The 23,653-nt window shown below is 40.3% G+C and overlaps 1 protein-coding gene across 3 annotated transcripts in view; it reads left to right on the top strand.

Moving 5' to 3' along the window:
• Nucleotides 1-23,653, top strand: part of LOC121868997 — a 192,695-nt gene that overhangs the window by 13,591 nt on the left and 155,451 nt on the right. For all 3 annotated transcript variants that reach the window (XM_042370056.1, XM_042370058.1, XM_042370057.1), the window contains exon 2: nucleotides 21,011-21,045. In XM_042370056.1, coding sequence (XP_042225990.1) covers nucleotides 21,011-21,045 — 35 coding nt within the window. The remainder of the gene's footprint in view (nucleotides 1-21,010; nucleotides 21,046-23,653) is intronic.

Here is a 23,653-nt window from a genome sequence, read left to right as displayed (position 1 = left end):
TGTACCCTGTATGTTCTTCTCATACTGTTCTGTACCCTGTATGTTCCTCTCATACTGTTGTATACCCTGTATGTTCCTCTCATGCTGTTCTGTACCCTTATAGTTCTACCTTGAGGAGGACTGAGTGAGAAGCAACATCATTATTCAATGGCGTCCTTTTCACATCGTGTTTGGTATCGTATCACAAGTTATCTGTGCCTGTGGACGATGAAGACTGTCTCCAAAAGATCATCTGTCAACATTAACTAGTTGGCAAGACTTGCAAGTGTTCAAAATTCGTCAGATAACTGACAGTGAAGAAGAAATATGTATTTCAATGCAAGAACTGATAATGCTCTCACGTCCACAATAAATGTAAAATTCTGATATTATTATCGTTTCCGTCATGTGGCGAATTTTAGGATTTGAAATTTTGGTATCAGTAGTTTAGACAATTCTAAGATACTTTTCATCTACAGTGGTCCCTCGGTTAACGAACACAATTCGTTCCAGAAGGTTGTTCGTTAACCGAAAATTTCGTTAACCAAAACCATTGTTTCAATGGGTTTTTGGCTAATTGGTTCCAGCTCACCGAAAATTACCTAAAGTAAAAAAAAATGCAATAATGTACACTTACTTTGAGGTGTGTATGTAGAAGGCTCCTGGATGATGATGCTGATGTGAATTTGAAATGGGAGGTGGAGGAGGAGAAGGGAGAAGAGAAGGAAGTGGGGGTGGAGGAGAAGGGAGAAGAGAAGGCATTGGGGTGGAAGAGAAGCCACCCCATGCCGCCATTTCACCCATAAAATTTTAGTTCACTTGGTGTAATTCAAGATTATTTTCTTTAAATGAACACTGCACTGCATTATATATATTGTCAATATGTAAAATAAACTTCAGAATGACCAATAATTTGACTGGAAACGGAAAAAAGGCATTTATGTTGAAGAGTCTCAAACACGATGTTCCTTCTTCTGAACCGGAAAACAAACTGACGCCAAGCTTGTTGAGTTGAGTGGCAGTTTGGCGCGCAAAAAAATAGTCACTTTACCTTCAATTATGTTCAATAATTGTTAAAATTACTAAAAAATTGAATATTAAACTTTTAAAATTATTGAATAGTACAACCATCTTGATATTTACTAAAATGGTAAGGAATTTAAGCCCTTTAAACCGATTACTGTATTGGCGGACTAATACTACAGCTGGTGAGCAGGCAAATACAGGCGAAAACATGTTGGGAAAAATTCGTAAGGAATTCGTTAACCGAAGTGAAGACTCTTATGGAAGGTAATTCGTTAACCGAAATTTCATTAACCGGGGCGTTCGTTAACTGAGGGATCACTATAGCATTTCCATTGGAAATGTATACTTTTTGAGTATTTTAACCAAAAAAATTACCAACAATATTACTTGTTCAACGTGGGCAGGGCTTTGAAGTATAGTGGGAAAATGTGGGGCAAAATACTAAAAATAACACTAAACAAATCTTACCTAACCTTACCTAACTTGTAAAAATGTTAAGAATCACTTTACAGTCTATGGATCCCTCCTCAGCACAACACTGAAATCAACACCATCACATACTAAACACCGAAAACGTGAATAAAATCAACTTTTGTAGTTTTGGGATTTTTTAAAATGTGGTACTGCTCATAGATGGCTCTAAGGATATACTGTACATATATATTCTCTCAAAGCCGGAATTTTCCGGGTACCTGGAAAATTTTCTCCGAGTTCCCCAAAGCCAGAACTTCCGGAAAATTCCGGCTTTGTGAATGATTTTCCGAGAAAATCTCAATTCCGAGTTTGAGGGATTCCGGTTAACAAAAATATTACTATACAGTCGGCCCTTAACATACGCGGGGGTTAGGAAACAGAGATACCCGTGAATGTTAAAAATCCGTGTACTATTGCTCCCCCTAAAGAACCCCTGGCCCCCCATGTCCTTATTTACCGAATATACCTGTGTGTAGTTCGAGTTTTCAAGACCCAAATTATTTGGCAAAAATTGGGGGTCGACCTCTAAACGGGTAATAGTTTCGTTAGGTTGAAAAATATTTACCAGTAACTACCAGTAAACAATGGAAACGACGCACCAACGCCCCACCAGCTGTGAGTGTCGGTACAGTTGCCAGGGCAGATCTCTTGCGTCATCATAGCAAGCCTAAAGTAGTCAAATGCATGGTATGGTAGCACAGGATGATGTAAAACATAAAGTATTCATTTATTAAAGTTTATTTATAGATACATAAATTTTTTTTCATTACATTTGAAACATCAATCTTTGTTAATTAAATTTGAAACAAAAGAAAACTACGAAACCGTATTTCTAAATACCCGGTATTTTCATTAAAATATTACATCACAAGTATATTTTTCCTTAACTGTGACTGAATGAATATATTCTCAGAAATAAATATGGAAATGTAATATTTTTGCTGAAATGACATACATATTACAGTGAAAAGTGGGATAAAATCATGACGAAAACAATGACTTTCGCTTCCTTTTTTGTTCAAAAGATTTTACCGTAATTGCTTTTCGAATGGTTTTCAGTTAAAAAACTGTTGTATTACAATAATATTCTATCCTAATTCACTTGAATAAATACTACGATACCATATTTCTGAATATTTTCATTAAAATCCATCAAAATCATTTTCCTTGTCATCGTCTTCAGCACCAAACAGCTCCTCCCAGTCCTCTCCTTGAACAGGGCTAGAGGGTACGTGTTTTTCGAATCGTTTTCAATTAAAAAAATGTTACAGCACACGTATATTTTACCTAAACTGTGCCTGAATGAATATATTCTCAGAAATAAATAGTAGTTTTGCTGAAATGTGATGTATTTCACTGTAAAATAGGATAAAATACATGACGAAAACAAAAGATTTTACCTAACCTTCGAATGTTCAAGAGATGTTACTCGTTTTTTTAATAGTTTTCGGTTAAAATACTGTTATATTACAATGATATTCTATTCATACTGTGCTTGATATACAGTCAGCCCTTAACATACGTGGGGGTTACGTAACAGAGATAGCCGTGGATGTTAAAAATCCGCGTATATGTGCTGCCCCCCCCCAAAAAACCTGGCCCCCATGTCCTTATTTACCGTATATACCTGTGTGTAGTTCGAGTTTTTAAGACCAAATTATTTGGCAAAAAATTGGGGGTCGACCTCTAAAAGGGTAACAGTTTCGTTAGGTTGAAAAATATTTACCAGTAACTACCAGTAAACAATGGAAACGATGCACCAACGCACCACTAGCTGTGAGTGTCGGTACAGTTGCCAGGGCAGATCTCTTGCGTCATCATAGCAAGCCCAAAGTAGCCAAATGCATGGTATGGTATGCACAGGACGATGTAAAACATATAGTTTTCATTTATTAAAGTTTATTTATAGATACATAAATTTTTTTTCATTACATTTGAAACATCAGTCTTTGTTAATTAAATTTGAAACTAAAGAAAACTACGATACCGTATTTCTAAATACCGGGTATTTTCATTAAAATATTACATCACAAGTATATTTTACCCTAACTGTGACTGAATGAATATATTCTCAGAAATAAATACAGTAGTAGTTTTGCTGAAAAGTGATGTATTTCAATGTAGAATAGGATAAAATACATGACGAAAACAAAAGACTTTGCCTAACCTTCCAATGTTATTCGTTTTTTTAATAGTTTTCGGTTAAAATACTGTTATATTACAATGATATTCTATTCATACTGTGCTTGATATACTACATTCTCGAAAATGTAATATTTTTGCTGAAATGACGTACGTATTACAGTGGAAAGTGGGATGAAATTGTGACGAAAACAATGACTTTCGCTTTCTTTCGTTCAAAAGATGTTACCGAAATCGCTTTTCGAATGGTTTTCAGTTAAAAAACTGTTGCATAACAAGTGAATTAGGATAGAATATTATTGTAATATAACAGTTTTTTAACTGAAAACCATTCAAAAAGCGATTATGGTGACATCTTTTGAACGAAAGAAAGCGAAAGTCATTGCTTTCGTCACTTTTCACTGTAATACCTACGTCATTTTAGCAAAAATATTACATTTCCATATTCTCAGAAATAAATAGTAGTTTTGCTGAAACTTAATGTATTTCAATGTAAATTAGGATAAACTACATGAAAGCAAAAGATTTTACCTAACCTTCCAATGTTCAAGATATGTTACTCGTTTTTTTAATAGTTTTCGGTTAAAATACTGTTATATTAGTGATATTCTATTCATACTGTGCTTGATATAATACATTCACGGAAATGTAATATTTTGGCAACTACAATGCTGATGTCAACACAAGCGTGGTTACAGTGAGACTGACTGACTGAGGGAGCACGGGAACACAGATTGGCGCGGGCTATGTGTGTGTGCAGTGTGTGGTGTGCAGTGTGTGGTGTGCAGTGTGTGGTGTCGCGCGCGATTTGAATAATGTATATTCCTTTGAATGTATACAGTATTCCTCCAGCCGCAATCCGCGTATTTGCAAATCCGTGTAAGTTAAACCCGCGTATGTTAAGGGCCGACTATTATTTTTTGGGCACATTCTGTGTGTGGTGTACATTTAAGCTGAAATAGGTCTAGCCAGCCAAGTCGCCAGATGCGCTATTGACAGGTATATTATAATCATGTACTTTGGGTGATTAAAGTGCTTTTCAAGGGTAATTTTGACTACAAGTTTTTGGTTTACGCGGCCTCTTCGGAGCGTAACCCCCACGTAAGATGCGACACGACTATGTGCTATTGTATTTTATAATATGCCAAGTATAAATTTTATTGTTTATCACAGTAATTTTTGTTTAAAAAGCAGTTATAGCGCTACTGGTGTCCGACACACGAATAAATGACTTCAGTTACTTTCGGATTGTTGAACTAAATTAGATATTTTCCCAAAGGGGACAAAGCTAGGATACCTGGAAGATTCAGATAGTTGGAAGTTGGATAAAATTAATTACACTGTAGTAAATTAAATAAAGTCTACGGTGTTGGATGTACCGTAATAGTGGAGACGTTCTGCATATAGTGGCCTGACATGAACGAGGGAGGTTGTTGGGTGTTAATGGGTTAGTACCGCAGGAATCAGGTTTTACCAGGGAGTGTTGAATATTAATTCTGGTGCCCTAGATACTCTGTGGTGCAGTGTACAGCGCCTTATACCCAAAATATTGGGGTGCTACAGTACCCTCCTTTCACACATCCATGTGCTGGGTGGTGTGAGCCAGCACCGCTCGACCACAACAATAACAAACACCAGACTGACCTAGTGTGGGGCAGCGAGCGTTACCCACGTGGCTAAATATGCCAAGATTTTCCAAGATAATTTGATATAACTCGGCATTTCCCAAGTTGTTTTTAAAAAAAATTCCAAGAGTATACCCCTGTAGCTGTGCCTAATTCGATAAAATTCTGAGTTTTCAAGGGTTTGCTTATTATTTATTTTACAGGCATCCTCTGGGTTAATGAAAGTCACGCTTATGGAATTTTAAAATTTACCCAAAAATTCGCCTCTACGTAATTTTGGTTGTTAGGTTTTAAATGCAAGAAAGTGGTTTTCTTACCATAGAACTCAGATACCTTCACACTGATTGCTCACCCAGGAGATTATGGTGTATCACTACGTAGAATTTCACTCTGCTTCCGGCATTCAATGTGTCGTGTACAGTGGTCCCTCGGTTAACGAGCACAATCCGTTCCAGCAGGTTGCTCGTTAACCGAAAAACTCGTTAACCGAAACCATTGTTTCAATGGATTTTTGGGTAATTGGTTCCAGCTCACCGAAAATTGCCTAAATTCAACAAAAAAGGTAGAAAAGTACACTTACTTTGAGGTGTGTATGTAGAAGGCTCCTGGATGATGATGATGAGAATTAGAATGGGGTGGAGGAGAAGGGAGAAGAGAAGGCATTGGGGTGGAAGAGAAGTCACCCCATGGTGCCATTTCACCCATAAAATTTTAGTTCTCTTGGTTTAATTCAAGATTATTTTCCTTAATTCAACACTGCACTGCATTATATATTGTCAATATGTAAATTAAATTTCAAAATGACCAATAATTTGCTTGGAAACACAGAAAAAAGCGTTTAGTTGAAGAGAGTCTCAAGCAAGATGTTACCTCCACTGAAAAGAGAGAGAGACTGGCGCCTGTTTGGTGTGTTGCCAGGCTGGATGGCGCGTATGAAACTAGTGTCTACCTTCAATTAAGTTCAATAATTGTTAAAATGAGTAAAAAATTTAATATTAAACTTTTAAAATTATTGAATAGTATAACTTCTTGATATTTACTAAAATAGTAAGGAATTTAAGCCCTTAAACCAATTACTGTATTGGCGGACTAATACTACAGCTGGACCGCCAAATGCAAGCGAAAACACGTTGAGGTCGGCTCGTAAAAAACTCTTTAATCGAGGGATTGCTCGTTAACCAAAGTTAAGAATCTTATGGAAGGTAACTCGTTAACCGAAATCTCGTTAACCGAGGCGCTTGTTAACCGAGGGATCACTGTACTTGATAAATGATGATTTAATGAATTCCGTTAACTTCCAACATCCATCTAAGTTATTGGTTATACTTTGTCATAAGCAATCAGTCATTACCTTTGATAATAATAATAATAGAGGGGTCACAGATACAGGCAGATAATTGCACTTATATTTATTTGGCACAATTCCATACACTGGACTTATAATTTGCATGGATAGGTCAGTCACTTACATTCGCGCCACAGTACCGTAAGTTATAAGGGAGAGTTTGTCAACTTGGAGATTTAATCGTTAGATCTATTAGGCCGGCCTGGAGTGCTCTTGTAGTAAACAGGCCCTCACCAGTGATCACTTCCTTTACAGGATGCGTTAACTTTCGCTGGACTTAACAACAATCTCGGGATTTTGCACACACAGATTCGTAGCACTGGTAGGACTGTATGGCCCCTGTTCTATTGTAAGTCCGCGGAGCAGGAGGTCTTCTCTCAACCAAGGTCTAAAGCCCACTGACTAAAATGTGGTTTTTGAGGCGTTAAATGACCCCTATCGGCTGGCCGGGTACCTTATCTCTACCTAAACAAACATTTGGGATGGGTTGTGTGGGAGGCCCAACGCAACCCATGACATTGGTAAAGTTTTAAATTTAAAAAAAAATCGCGACATACCAAAAAAAATTCACCAAAATTTTGAAATTTATTTCATGTGGACTTTGTGAGGTTGCTACATGATGGCCGAGGACACACAACAACAACAGTGTCTCTCAGTTTGAATTCACCAGCTTGTGTTCAGTTTTGTGTCTGTGTTCAGGACTGTATTTGCCCTTATGGAATTTCGGTAAATTTATAAGTTTTTCAAACGTAAAGATCGTGATTTAGAACAAAAGAATTCACCGTTGGACATTAAACACAATGTATTAAGGAGGTACTGTACTGTAACTCCCAGTCGCTCCGATCACATCACCTAACCTTTTTGGGCTTTTAAATTTAGTGATGATCTTTAGTTAACCCTTTCACAGCGGGAGGTTACCCGAGGCTGAACAAAATCGTCTGGAGGTAACCAGAATAAAATGGCAAGTGCGTGACACGGGGTGAAAGGGTTAATCTAAAAAAAACCCGATCAGGAGGTTATATCCTCTTGATTATCAATCAATAGTTGTTATGCTGCCACCACCCTTAACTCACCAACTATGTTAGTGAGTACTGTATGGGGAAAATAATTAGTTTTTATAAACACTGTGAATAAAGTCACTTGGTATTATTTTTACTCACAATTGGTGTAAAGTATCACAAGATTATGTAAATATCAAATTACACTGTTTACATTTATAAACAAAATAAACTACAGTATTACCCCGCTTTACACGGTTTCACTTTCCGCGATTTCTCATTTACGCGGTACCTCGCCAGAACCGGACTTTCACTTTCCGCGGTGCATCTACTCATATACACGGTGAAGTATAATTTTTTTTTTTTTTTAGCTCATAAAATTCATACAAATTACCCGGCCAGAATATAATTTACATTGCTGGAATTCTTACAATATGATGATCATTTTGAATATAATAATCATGGATTTTGCATTAGACATACAAATTTTAGATCTAATGTAATAATTTGGTTTACACAAAGCAAATATTTTATCGTTTGTGCAAAATATATGAAGTTTACATTCAAAATATTCCCTGACCTGCAAGGAATCCAGAAATGTCAATTATATTATCCTAACTTTAGTCTGAGTTATTATTTATTACTAAAAATGTAAGTATACTATTTTCTCCCAAAGCTTCTCTGGTAGGGAGGGAAGGTGGGGGGTAGGAAGGGAGGGAGGGCGGAGGTGGGGTATTTTGATTGACAGTGTCCTTGAAGAATATTTCTTTTTTATTAACTGAAGATATTTGTTTTAGCTCATAAAATTCATACAAATTACTCAGCCAGAATATAATTTACATTGCTGGAATTCTTACAATATGATGATCATTTTGAATATAAACATCATGGATTTTGCATTAGACATACAAATTTTAGATGTAATAATTTGGTTTACACAAAGCAAATATTTTATCTTTTGTGCAAAATATATGAAGTTTACATTCAAAATATTCCCTGACCTGCAAGGAATCCAGAAATGTCAATTATATTATCCTAACTTTAGTCTGAGGTATTATTTATTACTAAACGTTAAAATCTAGTGTTTTCACCCAAACATTTCTCAGAGAGGTAGGAGCTAGTGAGCTGGGAAGAGGGGGGGGGGGGATTTGAGTCCATTATTTGAATGGACATTAACCTGGCGACTGTATTTCTCTTAAATATTAATTGTGTGAGCATACCATCATAAAATTAAGATGTTATTTTTACTACAACATAGGTATTGTGTCGGAAAAAGTGGAGTTTGGGTGTTGGGCCAGTCTCTATTGGAATTAATCCCATATGTTCTGTTGTTCACTTTACGCGGTTTTCACTTTCCGCGGTACCCTGTGGGTTCAATTGACCGCGTAAATCGGGGTACTACTGTACATTTATATCAAAGGAGATGGTTAGTTATTGTGAAAGGTTTCACTATTAAATCTCTGGCTGAGTGCAAAAAGGGCCAATGTCAAAAAATGCCAATTTAGTCTTTGACCCATGGAACCCAGGTTTCAAGGGCTAAAGTCTCAATTGGCTTTTTTTGACACTGGCCCTTTTTGTACTCAGCCAGAGATTAATACATTAAGCTCACCTCCCTGGTCAATCCACTTAGAAACTTTTAAGGGTTATTTTGCCAGAGTCCACAAGTCTCAATGAATGTTGGTGAGTGGCACGACCTCTCTCTATGAAGTCTGATCTCACACTCCTGCTAAACATATGGTTACCTATCTGAGGCACTGCTCCCCCCCCTGGAAATATTGCTGAGTTCGCACTTATAGTCACCAGCCGCTTGGTTGGCCATCTCTTCTGGCCGTTGCCCTGGGCCACCTGGCCAGACTGGTTCCAAGGACTGGACTTATCAGTGCCAGTGATGAAAATCTATACCCCACACTTTGCTACAGCTGAAACCAATTACAGGCTAGCCACCTCCGTCGCAACAACTTACCAGCGTTCATCGTTGCAGGTGGCATTTCCTCCCAGGACTGTGTGATGTTGTCAAGGCCTTTCTTGATGTACCCCTTCCAGAAGTCTCGTACAGACAATCTACCACTGTCTGTTTCAGCTACCAGCTGCACCATCACACAGAGTGCATAGTCCCTTTAAATGTGGCTATTACACCTTGATCAAAGGTCTGGAGCAGTGTGGTGGCAAAAACATTACCTTGACGTTGTCACTCCAGTCGACCATCTGTAGGCGTCAAGGGGAATTGTCTAACAACAGGAGGCACTTGTTGGAAAGGTTGTGCAATCTACGGTGACAGATAGTTGTAAATATACTGTAGTCATAGAAGATGGTGGTAGTCACCCAGGCCTGATGTGTTGACTTAAATAAACTGGAAGGCTGGACTTATGGTTGTTTTTCAGAGCCCTGGGATTCTCGGAGTGATAAACGAGGAGTGGTTTAAGTTTAGCTTCATCCTCATCATTGCCCCCTAGAGCCACAGTAAATCTGTCCTTTGCTGCCTTAAACCCAGGTGCTGTTTTTGCACACACACACACACACACACACACACACACACACACACACACACACACACACACACACACACACACACTGCTGCTTTATTTATTTTTTTTAATCGTGGCCTCCAGCCTCCCCAATAGCCAAACCTTTGTCGCCATTTTATTACCTTAAAATTAACTATCCTAATACTTAAGTAGCTACCCTAGCTGTGTTGAGTTAGTTGAGCTGCAGATCTATGCGGCATTCAGTGACTGTTGCCTCATAGTCAATATCTGCAACTGTTGTCAGCTTTGGGGCCGATGCTCTCGTTCCCCTGAGGCAGAGCAAAGCAGACCTAAGGAGAGAGAAGGACAGTTGACATCTCAACCAGGCTGTAAAATAACTTCTGGGCTGCTGCTTTTGTTTGGATAATACCTCCTCGAGTTTGGTATAGAAGCATCTTGTACTTGGTCTCATCCTACCAGAGGTTGTGAACACCAGAGGAGTGAAGCTGTCTTGATCAACGTTCTGAATTCTCTCCCCATATGCCCTAATCTTGTCATTCTCGTTCCACCTGTGTGCAGCATCCAGAGCTAGGTTACAGTGACATGCGGCCATTGGATCAAAAATCCTTTCGTCGAAGAAGGCTCACTGTCCCCATGTCCAGAATCCTCGAGCACTGACGTCAACACGGGCTTCGTTGGATGTACTGTATTTGAAGTCCTATGTTGAAAATTTTCATCGTCCAATGGAAGGAGGGTCGGTTCTACCCTGACACCACGAAAGATTTCCTTCAACATATTTGCTGTGAGATCCCTTACTTCGTCATGCCTCATGCATATGAAGCCCCCTTTCTTGCACACCATGGTGTGGTCGACATCATAGAAAGAGCCACACACGCATTGGGAGGGCAAACCTTCTACTGGCCTACCGTACCTTAGAGCAATGGCATCTGTAAATTCTTGTATATTAAGACTGAAACTTTTGCCCTTATTGGTAACGTAGTTAGCCAGTTCGAGGCGCCCACCTCCTGCGCTATTGTTACTTTGTTTTCAAGTTCTCTGGTAACTGCAGCATCAGTTGCTGCAACTTATAGCTTTGGATGGGCTGTTGTTCTGCCGTAATGGACTGTCGAATCTTGTTTACTTCACTGGTTTTCACTTCACCTGTTGCGTTCTGAGCTATTATGTGGTCGGTGAGGGCTGCCGTGAGCTTAACTGAGTTTTGATGTTCGGTGGCAGCAATCTCCTCTAGTTTGGTCAATCCCATTCCTCCCAGTCTCGGTGGCAGTGCAAGGAGTGACCTTTCTGCTGGGGTTAAGTGAAGATATTTCACTAATTTTGGAATGAAATTGACGATGGTAGCTTCTTCCAGAGGGTAGAGGATGGGTCCGGTATCAGGGATAGTGCGCATCAGGTAGTTCTTGCGATGCTTGACTCCGTTGGTGAATGACGCAAAAGTGGCAACTACTACTACTACTGTACTACTATTTATTTATTTTTTCTCTCTAACATGGCCTCCAGCCTCCCCAAGTAGCCACACCTTGGCCGCCATTTTATTACCTTAAATTTAACTATCCTAGTACATAAGTAGCTACCCTAGCTGTGTTGAGTTAGTTGAGCCGCTGATCTATGTGGCATTCAGTGACTGTAGCCTCGTAGTCAATATCTGCAACTGTTGTCGGCGTTGGGTCCGATGCTCTCTTTCCCCTGAGGCAGACCAAAGCAAACCTAAGGAGAGAGAAGGACAGTCGACATCTCAACCAGGCTGTAACATAACTTCTGGGCTGCTGCTTCTGTTCGGATAACACCTCCGCGAGTTTGGCAAAGAAGCATCTTGCACTTGGTCCCATCCCAACAGAGGTTGTGAACACCAGAGGAGTGAAGCTGCCTTGATCAACGTTCTGAAGTCTCTCCCCATATGCCCTAATCATGTCGTTCTCGTTCCTCCTGTGTGCAGCATCGAGAGCTAAGTTAAGGTGACATATGGCTGTGGGATAAAAAATCCTAATGTCAAAAAGGGCTCGCTGTCCACGCGTCCAGAATCCTCGAGCACTGACGTCAACACGGGCTTCGTTGGATGGGTTTGAAGTCCTATGTTGGAAGATCTCACTTTCCAATGGAAGGAGGGTCGGTTGTACCAACATCATGACAGATTTCCTTCAACATACAGTAGAAGTCAAAAAATCCGTACTGCTTGGGGATTGGGTCGGTCCGGATTTTCGGATTTTCCGGATTCTCAGGCAGTACTTTTAAAATTCAAATTTAAGGAGGAATAAAGAAGAGATGAACAGGTACATTTTGATAGTTTATTTATTAGCAAATATAGCATGCTTCATTTATCAAAACGAGCAGTTTTAAAGAAAACGCTGTGAATTCTAGAATTATATTCTTTGCCTTTTTTATATCATAAGTTGTAGACTTTCCAATGTCGTATGTTTCCATTAGAACAGTATTGCTCACACCACGTTCTAGTTTCTTAATTATTTCAAGTTTGTCACTCAATTTCAAGGGTGTTCTTCTTTCTCTTCACACAACGAAGTTTATCTACTTTAGGAGCCATTATTATGGGCTTGTACAGTACTCTGTAAATGGAAAGAGTAGGACTCAAAATTTCATACGTTCAGTTTGTTTTCTCGTTTTAAAGTGGCGACCACGTGGTCGCTTGTTGTCGCTGTGCATCTGTGGCGCTCATGCATGCACACAAAAGCCAGCTAAAAAAAAAAAGAGTGAGTTTTCGAAAAGTCCGGATTCTCGGGTGGTCCGGATTTCTGGCATCTGGATTTTTGGACTTTTACTGTATTTGTTAAAATGTATTAGTTTTTATTACAAGAAACTTACTCCATATGAATATCAACACGATCTCTGAAACATTTATCAATTCTAACCTAAAATATTATGACTAATATGATAATCTTGGTAACTTGATGCAATGGTTTCATCAGTGACGCCTCCCCCCCCCCCCATACTTTGATTTAATTGCACAGTCCAGGGGCCGCATAATCAAACACCTCATCAGTTACGTACAGTAGCAGAGTTACAGTCCCATAAGTTACAGACTCCATACAATTACGTAAATTTCCCATACTCAAAATTGACTTTCAGGGCCTGTAAGCAGTCTGTAACTTTGGGGTTTACTCTGTAAATTCGGTTCTCTTGTCCGAAGGTAGGTGGCGTTGCAAGAGCTTGTTGGCCAATCATCGCTCAGTTAACAAAATCATCAACCAGTCACAAGAGGAGAAATCAGCTGATATCGACGCATGTTGGCATCAGCTAGACGTACACTCGCACCAAAAAGTATCGGTGCAGGGTGAGATCGACGACTTCCGAAACGATACGTATACACTGTGATATGTGGGGAAGGTTGGTAAGTGTATCCTCATAACCCACTAACCCATCCCTCCCTCCCCCCCCCCACTAGGTGTTGCCATATGGCTGACAATCAGTGTGTTTGTTTCCTCTTTTCGGGTTGTTGCTTTGTGTCGACTGACTGATGAGCGAGGGTTCGGTCTCGGTGAACGTGGGTATAAAACAGAGGCAGTATGAAGCAGTAGAGATCTACACATGCCAGACGACATGGAAACCTCAGAGGGAACACGAGGAGCTTTTATTGCCCTTCATAACTAAGGGTTCGGCGTCACAGATTAGCCAGCGGGTTGGTGTCCACAGGAACACCGCTGCACGATGGATTCGGCGATACCTCGAAAGTGGTGCTACAGACGACAAGTCTCGGAGCTGCCGTCCATGTTGCACCACCCCTCAGGACTACCAGGTTGAGTGGTTTATTTGGTAGCATAAATTAATGTGGCAATATTCACAAATATCACAAATAATTTTGTTAACAGGGAGCTCCTCATATTTCATACTGTCTATTTATCACTTCCCAACCTTATTCACAACGGTTAGCTTCACTTGACCAGGGCTGCTAACATACGGCTGGAACAACTCGCCTTTCCCAATATCTATCGTCACTGGTCTCAAATTGTTCACACTACAGTATGCACCGATACTTTTTGTTGCGAGTGTAAATACAATAAAACCTCGATTAACCGACCCTCGATTAACCGAATTTTGGATTAACCGTTGATCCCGGACCCCTAAAAAATTTTTAGGGGATTAGCCCACCCGGGCACAGGTCACTGACCCACATCGGGGCCTGGGGGGGCGATAATGTAATAATAATAAAAATGATATTAATAACAATAATAATAATAAAGAACCATAAAGAAATGCAAAATGAAAAAAAAATAAACACGAGTGAGAAACAATATACCTGTATGTATGTTGTGTTGTCAATAGTAAGATAAATAATTGAGACCCTGCAATTGTGTGTAAATGAGGCAGAAAGACAGATCAGCAACCTGATGTTCTTTGACTTTTCCATTTTTTATTCACGGTTTCTGTGCTGGTTCATATTTATTTACTAAAGTGGTTTATGTTTTAAAGCAAATTCTATTTAAATATGAATGGCAAATGAACAAAAATGAATAGAGGGACTTAACTGAGGTAGGTTAAGGACAGGTACTTTGAAAAGATGTGTTATTTCCGTAAACTTTATTTACTATTAACCGACCTTTTGGATTATCCGTCGGCCCCTTCTCCCCATATGTGGGCGGTTAATCGAGGTTTTACTGTACTTCAAGGTCATTAGTGAAGATGGAATTATGTTTGAGTAATACTTGAGGACAATGGTTAACCAAAGACCAAAATAAGCCTAATATATATACAGTGACCCCTCCGTTAACGAACTCAATCCGTTCCAGAAGGTCGTTCGTTAACCGAAAAGTTCGTTAACCGAAACCATTGTTTCAATGGGTTTTTGGGTAATTGGTTCCAGCTCACCGAAAATTTCCTAAATTCAACAAAAATGGTAGAAAAGTTCACTTACTTTGAGGTGTGTATGTAGAAGGCTCCTGGATGATGATGATGATGATGGGATTTAGAATTGGGGTGGAGGAGAAGGAAGAAGAGAAGGCATTGGGGTGGAAGAGAAGTCACCCCATGGCGCCATTTCACCCATAAAATTTTAGCTCTCTGGTGTAATTCAAGATTATTTTCTTTAAATCAACACTGCACTGCATTATATATTGTCAATATGTAAAATATATTTCAAAATGACCAATAATTTGCTTGGAAACACAGAAAAAAAGCATTTAGTTGAAGAGAGTCTCAACCAAGATGTTACCTACAGTGAAAACAGAGAGAGACTAACTCCTGTTTGCTGTGTTAAGAGGCTGGATGCCGCGCATTAAACTAGTCACTTTACCTTCAATTATGTTCAATAATTGTTAAAATGACTAAAAAATTGAATATTAAAATTTTAAAATTATTGAATAGTATAAACTTCTTGATATTTACTAAAATAGTAAGGAAATTAAGCCCTAGAACCGATTAATGTATTGGCCGACTGATACTAAAGCTGGTTGCCCGGTCAGTGCAAGCGAAAACATGTTGAGGTCGGTTCTTAAGAACTTCGTTAACCGAATTTTTTTTCGTTAACCGAATTGAAGATCCTTATGGAAGGCAGTTCGTTAATCGAAATTACGTTAACCGAGGTGTTCGTTAAACGAGGGGTCACTGTATATACAGTGTACGACTGTACGTACAGTATTACCCTGCTTCAAAACAACCCACGTGTTTCAACTGATCGTGTGATGGAAACAGAGAGCGCGGGTGTAAAACGCTATTAGTCCGCACTGCGAAACATTATTTTTATTCATTTTTTTTTTCATGCAGTATTTATGGGAACAGCTAAATTTGCAAAAAAAGGATGAAATTTATAGAGTCCCTTTCAAATATCACTTCACAAACAAAACACATGAATCAATTGAACATGTGATGTCGAACGTGAACTGTAAACACTGCATAACCCCGCGCCAAGCGACAGTACACTTAAAACGTTCGAGTGGAATCGTGTTACAGCCAACACGCGTTCGCATTTTACAAATATCGTTCTTCTATTCATAAATCGCGTTATAGCCAATTCGCGTTGACGAAACACGCGTTGTAGCAGAAATGACTGTATCGTATTTTAGTATGTTGATGTACAAAACATTTTCCTCATTATTCTATGATAAAACAAGTGTAACAAGCATTATTACAACTTATATTATTAATATTTATGTAATCGGGAAATACAACTACCATATCCGGGTTGACCGTGTTACAGCACCCAAGGAGGTACTGTAGGTTAAGGGCTCACTTACGGAATCCGCTGCCAAATATTTGTTTCGAGTATACCAATCTGAGACTGTATGTCCAGTTATGGGGTAAACAAAGAGAAACAGTCCCGTAAATGTTTTTGAGTATACGGCCCCAGGTCCCGGCAATGCTGTTAAGTCGAGGGTCAACCTGTAATAAATACTGTATTCACTGAAATACAAGTTCCTCAAACTAACAATTATATGGAAAAGGAAATTGTATTATGACAAGTGACAGGAATAGTGTCACTGGTAGCTCCACATATTGTACTGTACAGTATAAGGAAAGTAGGGCTACCAGTGTGAAAGCAGATGCAAGAACTTTGTACAGATTTTTTGCCAGTGTCATATTGTTTGACACCAAAGGGGTAAAAGTAATTTATAGTCTGGCTGTACATGTCATGTTTTCGTAAGCAATATTTGTTTATTATTAATGTTTTGCTTTGAATTTCTTTTTATTTCTTTTAGAATACAGGGAGTCCCTGACTTACCCGACTTATGAGCGCCCGCCGATATGAACGAGGTTCACAATCGCGGGACCCTATAATTGCTGATCTGACTTATCACAGTATCCTCAATTGTGACCCAGTGTACACTTATCACTGATTGACCTGGATTATCACGGAATTATCACAGGACAGCAGCGGGTCTGCAAGAACCAGTGGTAGCAGTGACTGCCAAGAGATGGCAGCACGGCTCATGGCGCCAGCTTCCAGTGACAGCATTTGTTTCCCCGCTCTGTTTTGGTTGGTGTTTGAAGACTGTTTCTTGCTCCACGTTTGTTTTTGGTGTAACTTTTACTTACCCCCCACCATGGCTCCTGTGAACAGTGTTCAGGTTCCTGATCCAGCCAAGAGACGAAGACGTGTGCGTTCTCTGGTTGAATGTTCCCATGTTCCCAACAAGGATAAGCATGCGCTTGGTAATACGCTCATTGCGTTTTACCACTTCCTTCCACTCCACCTATCTAATCAGCCCCGCTTTTCTGCTTCTTCACTCAATAATATAAAATTTATTCAACATAATGTGGAAGGAATACAACATTGGTCATTTATACTTACACTCACTTTTGTGGGTAGACATCAGCTGCTCAGTTGTGTCTGGCAGTGCTGCAGCCAGTGTTACCAAACAAACTAATTGACGCATCATCTCCTCACCACTTACCACAATCTTCCCCTCCACCACCAGCTCCATGATCACTACCTCTATTATCACCACCACTACCTCTATTATCACCACCACTACCTCTATTATCACCACCACTACCTCTATTATCACCACCACTACCTCTATTATCACCACCACTACCTCTATTATCACCACCACTACCTCTATTATCACCACACCCCACATCACCACCACCACTTATTATCACCACCACTACCCTATTATCACCACCACTACCTCTATTATCACCACCACTACCTGTATTATCACCACCACCACCCCATTATCACCACCACTACCCCATTATCACCACCACCACCTCTATTATCACCACCACCACCTCTATTATCACCACCACTACCCCATTATCACCACCACTACCTCTATTATCACCACCACCACTTCATTATCACCACCACTACCCCATTATCACCACATCACCCATCCCACTACCCCATATCACCACCACTACCCCATTATCACCACCACTACCCCATTATCACCACCACTACCTCTATTATCACCACCACTACCTCTATTATCACCACCACTACCTCTACATCACCACCACTACCTCTATTATCACCACCACTACCTCTATTATCACCACCACTACCTCTATTATCACCACCACTACCTCTATTATCACCACCACTACCTCTATTATCACCACCACTACCTCTATTATCACCACCACTACCCCATTATCACCACCACTACCCTATTATCACCACCACTACCTCTATTATCACCACCACCACTCCTATTATCACCACCACTACCTCTATTATCACCACCACTACCTCTTATTATCACCACCACCACCTCTATTATCACCACTACCTCTATTATCACCACCACCACCTCTATTATCACCAATAACTACCCCATTATCACCACCACTACCCTATTATCACCACCACTCACCCTATTATCACCACCACCACCCCTATTATCACCACCACTACCCCATTATCACCACCACTACCTATTATCACCACACTACCCCCATTATCACCACCACTACCCTATTACCCACCACCACTCTATTATCACCACCACCATCTATTATCACCACCACCACCTCTATTATCACCACCACTACCCATTATCACCACCACTACCCCCATTACCTCACCCACCCCTATTATCACCACCACCCCATTATCACCACTACCCTATTATCACCACCACTACCCATTATCACCACCACTACCTCTATTATCACCACCACTACCTCTATTATCACCACCACTACCCTATTATCACCACCACTACCTCTATTATCACCACCACTACTCCCATTATCACCATACCACTCCATTATCACCACCACTACCTCTGTTATCACCACCACTACCTCTATTATCACCACCACTAACTCTATTATCACCACCACTACCTCTATTATCACCACCACTAATCTATTATCACCACCACTACCCTATTATCACCACCACTACCCTCATTTACCACCACTCACCTCTATTATCACCACCACCACCTCTATTATCACCACCACCACCCTATTATCACCACCACTACCCTATTATCACCACCACTACTCTATTATCACCACCACTACCCCATTATCACCACCACTACCTCTATTATCACCACCACTACCTCTATTATCACCACCACCACCCCCATTATCACCACCACTACCTCTATTATCACCACCACTACCTATTATCACCCACCACTACCTCTATTATCACCACCACCACCCCATTATCACCACCACCACCCTCTATTATCACCACCACTACCCCACATCACCATACCCCATATCACCACCACTATCTGTCATCACCACCACCACTCTATTATCACCACCACTACCCTATTATCACCACCACTACCTCTATTATCACCACCACTACCTCTATTATCACCACCACCACTCCTATTATCACCACCCACTACCCCCATATCACCACCACTACCCTATTATCACCACCACTACTCCCTATTATCACCACCACCACTTATTATCACCACCACTACCCTATTATCACCACCACTACCCTATTATCACCACCCACTACCTCTATTATCACCACCACTACCTCCATCACCACCACTACCCTATTATCACCACCACCACCTCTATTATCACCACCACTACCTCTATTATCACCACCACTACCTCATTATCACCACCACTCCCCACATCACCACCACTACCCCATTATCACCACCACTACCCCTATTATCACCCACCACTACTCCTATTATCACCACCTCTACCTCTATTATCACCACCACTCACTCTATTATCACCACCACTACCTCATTATCTCACCACCCCATCACCACCACTACCTCTATTATCACCACCACTACCCTATTATCACCACCACTACCTCTATTATCACCACCACTCACCCTATTATCACCACCACTACCTCTATTATCACCACCACTACCTCTATTACCCTTCACCACTACCTCTATTATCACCATCACCACCTCATTATCACCACCACTACTCTATATCACCCACTACCTCTATTATCACCACCACTACCTCTATTATCACACCATCACCTCTATTATCACACCTACCTCTATTATCACCACCACTACCTCTATTATCACCACTACCTCTATTATCACCACCACTACCTCTATTATCATCATCTAAATCATAATTTCAGTGATGGATTTGCTTTAGCCAGGTCAGATTAGCACGATGTCCACTGTGCGATATCCCACCCATTTCCCACCTTCCCACCTCCCTCCCACCCACTGTTTCTCACCGACACTCTGCCTCTCATTCTACTATGACTGTCATTCATGATATATACAATATTATACAGAACTGTGAATTGTTTATTTGTTATTCATTAATTAGTAAAGATTTGTTACTAGAATTATATCTTTTAGAGTACGTACACATTTTTAGGGGTATATTTTGGTAAATTAGGAGACTCATCTTTGGGGTCGTGGGAAGAAACAAATTGTTCCCAGGTTATGTTTTAATATGTACGGTTTTGCTATCATGGTAGTTTTTTGGAACCTAACCCCTGCGGTTACCGAGGATATATGTACTTTATTTTATTTTTATTTTTTACTTTCATTTGTTGTATTTTGCAATTTTATTTCTTCTTTTCTCTTAAATTAAGTGATTTTAGATGTATAAAAGGACTTAGGATATGATATAGTTGGATTTTAAACATTGTTGTGTAAGTACGGTACGCACATGGCATGTGTTTCGACTTAATTTTCAGCTTAAGAGCGTCTTCAGGAACAGAACCCATTCATAATCCGGGGACCCTCTGTACAGTATACAGGATAGTTACAGTTTTCCTTTCACATTTTTTTTTTTTTTAGTCTGTTATGAAGGTAACAATGGTATAATTTATGAGATTAAAGTACTGTACAGGTATTATCTGTTGTGGTCCACACCTGATATACTGTACACTACTGTAGGTGTTTGATGCTCATCCACAACATGGGTGGATACTTATAGTTACTGTACAGCATTTTTAATTTGACGGATACTTGACAGTTCATGGTCCAGGACTGTACATGTCAATATCACCTATTTTTATGGTGCAAGTATTTATTGAATATTTTCTCATTTCAGAGAATAAGTTTCCAATATGCAGTGAGCTCATAAAGGTAAGGAAAGGATCTTACAGTTTTGTTTGGGTGAAGGAGAGAGTGTGTTGGTGTTGATTGTGGCCACCTTACAACATAGTGGCAGGAAGGTCACAATAGGGAAGACTCCTATACATATATAACTGACAGCTTTTGTTGATGTGTGAGTGGTGCAGAAACTTTATCTCTCAGTGCACCTGTATCAAGGCACACTACTGTACTACTGTATCTAGATGAGGCAGTTTTGTGTGCATAACTTTCCCCCTGTGACTAAATGGTTAAATCTTTCACTAAATTGACAACATTGTAATTTAGCTATACATTGTGGTCTGTACTGTAGTTTTGTATCTGTAGTATTGTGGCGCTTATACCTGAAATTGTAAGGGTAAGAGCATACAAAATACATTTATTATTCTGTCTTTATGTAATATACTGTACTGAGAGAGAGAGATTTTGATTTTGATTTTAACGGTTTATTAAAAGAGAAAGGGCATGGCAGCTAGAAGGCTGAAAATATACAGTCACATAATTGGGAATGGGTCACCTGATTAACAAATAATATACAAGTAACATAAGTTATACAAATATAATAACTAGGTGGGGAGAAGGTCATACTACCGGGCATTTCAACATAGTAACAGTACAAACAGGTAAGATTGACTGGGAGTGAACACACTGGTTGACTACGAGTTGTTGATAATATTTACAATGGTTGGGACTGGGCTGTTCTTATAATGATCAGTACTTGCTCATATTGGCTGGATGCAGTTGTGGTGCAGAAGCTTCTCAACACATTTGCAGATGAGGTCGTGGTGATGGTCAGAGAGAGCCGGGAGGGTCAGTGTTGAGCGCTTCATGATATGTGGGGTAGGAAGGGGAGAGAATAATCTTGCATGCCCTCTTTTGCACTTTTTCTAGGTGTTTACGTTGTGTGGCATTTAGGGACTGTACTCGTAAATCACTACTGTAATGAAATATCAACATCTGTAACAAGTGCACAACAGCATTAATAGAACACAAACTTTATGTAGACAGCAGACCTGTATTGTTGTTTTGAAATTATTCATCCTCTTCCCACTTCGTCACGGGGGTAGTGGTGTCATCAAGGTCAGATAACTATGCAGGGAAGGATGTGGGCAGCTCAAGGTCACTGCAAGAAGTTGAGGGCGTTGGCTGATCTGTTGACGATGTTGATGCTGAGGTTTTCTTAAAGAACATGGTGATGGGAAGTTGTTGTTTCTTAAGCTGCTGGAACATATTTTTATACTGAGCCATAAGTCTTGTAAGACCTCGTGAGAAGTTGCTGTTGCGCTCCATAGAAGGGTCATACTCAGACACTAAGTTTTTTAAGTGCTCAGCCACCTGAAACCCTTCACTAAACTTTTGTATATCCCAACATGCTGGCGCTTCTTGTTCTTCATCATCATCGCCACTGCCGTTGCCGCCTACTTCGTCTGCTCTCACTATTTCCTCCAACTCACCATCAGTCAGAGTTTCCCTGTGCTCCTTCAATTAACTCCTCGATTTCCTGCTCGACCATGTCTTCAAACCCATCACCGCCTACAGCCCAGGCCACCGTCATGGTGTGCTTTACTTCAGAGTCAATCGTAGGGAATCCTTTGAAGTCATGGACACAGTCACTCCACAGTGCCCGCCACTACGAATTAACTGACTCTGGTTTCAGTGTGCCCATGGCCTCCTTCACAAAACTAATGCAATTGGCAATGCTGAAATCCTTCCAGCATGCCATAACGCTCTTGTTAGTGCCGTCCTCCATGGCGTTGTGAATGTGGGCGCAGCAACTGAGACAAACAGGTGGGATGGCGGGGTGGTGCGTGTGGCAGGCTTGCGACCCATTTGAAAGTTTTGAGCTTGAAATTGGAAATTGTAACCTAACCCCTGGGGTAATCCGCTTATAGTTGAAACCCCATAAGAGTCTACTGTACAGGTAAAAAAATAACTGTCTCTAGAATGAATGGCTCCCTGTCCCGGCCGCGAAAATGCCAGCAACTTTAAAACTACCCGCAGACATTCTTGGGCTCATCCAGGGTGTCATCCACAAATAAGAGGACTATGAAATAAAAATCCGTGGATTATCTGGGCGTACTGTATTTTTACTCCAATACAATTGAAAAAAAATCGTTACTTGTTACATCACCCAAACAAACAAACAAGAAGTTTTAATGTCTATTTGCAAACTAATACTATATTTTCAATTAATTAATAAATTATTAACCATAGTAAAAGAGTTGTGGAGGGTATGGCGTGGGGAGACACCACGCGGTCACATACCTGGAGGTCTCATGAGGTGAGGCGAAGTTAGGTCAGGTGGCAGTGGCCATAACTGCGGACTTTCCCTTTGATCTGCTTGTTTCCATTAGCACCTTGACCACCCACCTCACCTAGCCTACCCTCTTATCCCCTCTCTTCTCCCCACCTTTCCATCAGGGCCTTGGTCTTCCCATTAGACGTCAGTTGCTCTTTGCATATACTGTACCTGTACCTGAAATTAATTTCATGGAGGCTGAGATTCTAAAATGCTTTACATTATTCCATCTTAGACATAAACCCTGTGTCTATACATGTGTGTGAGACTGAGCGTATTTAAAATTATGCTTAGATAACCAAG

Source organism: Homarus americanus, unplaced genomic scaffold (assembly GCF_018991925.1).
Source record: "Homarus americanus isolate GMGI-L3 unplaced genomic scaffold, GMGI_Hamer_2.0 scaffold24694, whole genome shotgun sequence".
NCBI classification, from domain to species: domain Eukaryota; kingdom Metazoa; phylum Arthropoda; class Malacostraca; order Decapoda; family Nephropidae; genus Homarus; species Homarus americanus.
The sequence above is the reverse complement of the archived record's forward strand: the minus strand, read 5'-3'. Positions and strand labels throughout refer to the sequence as shown.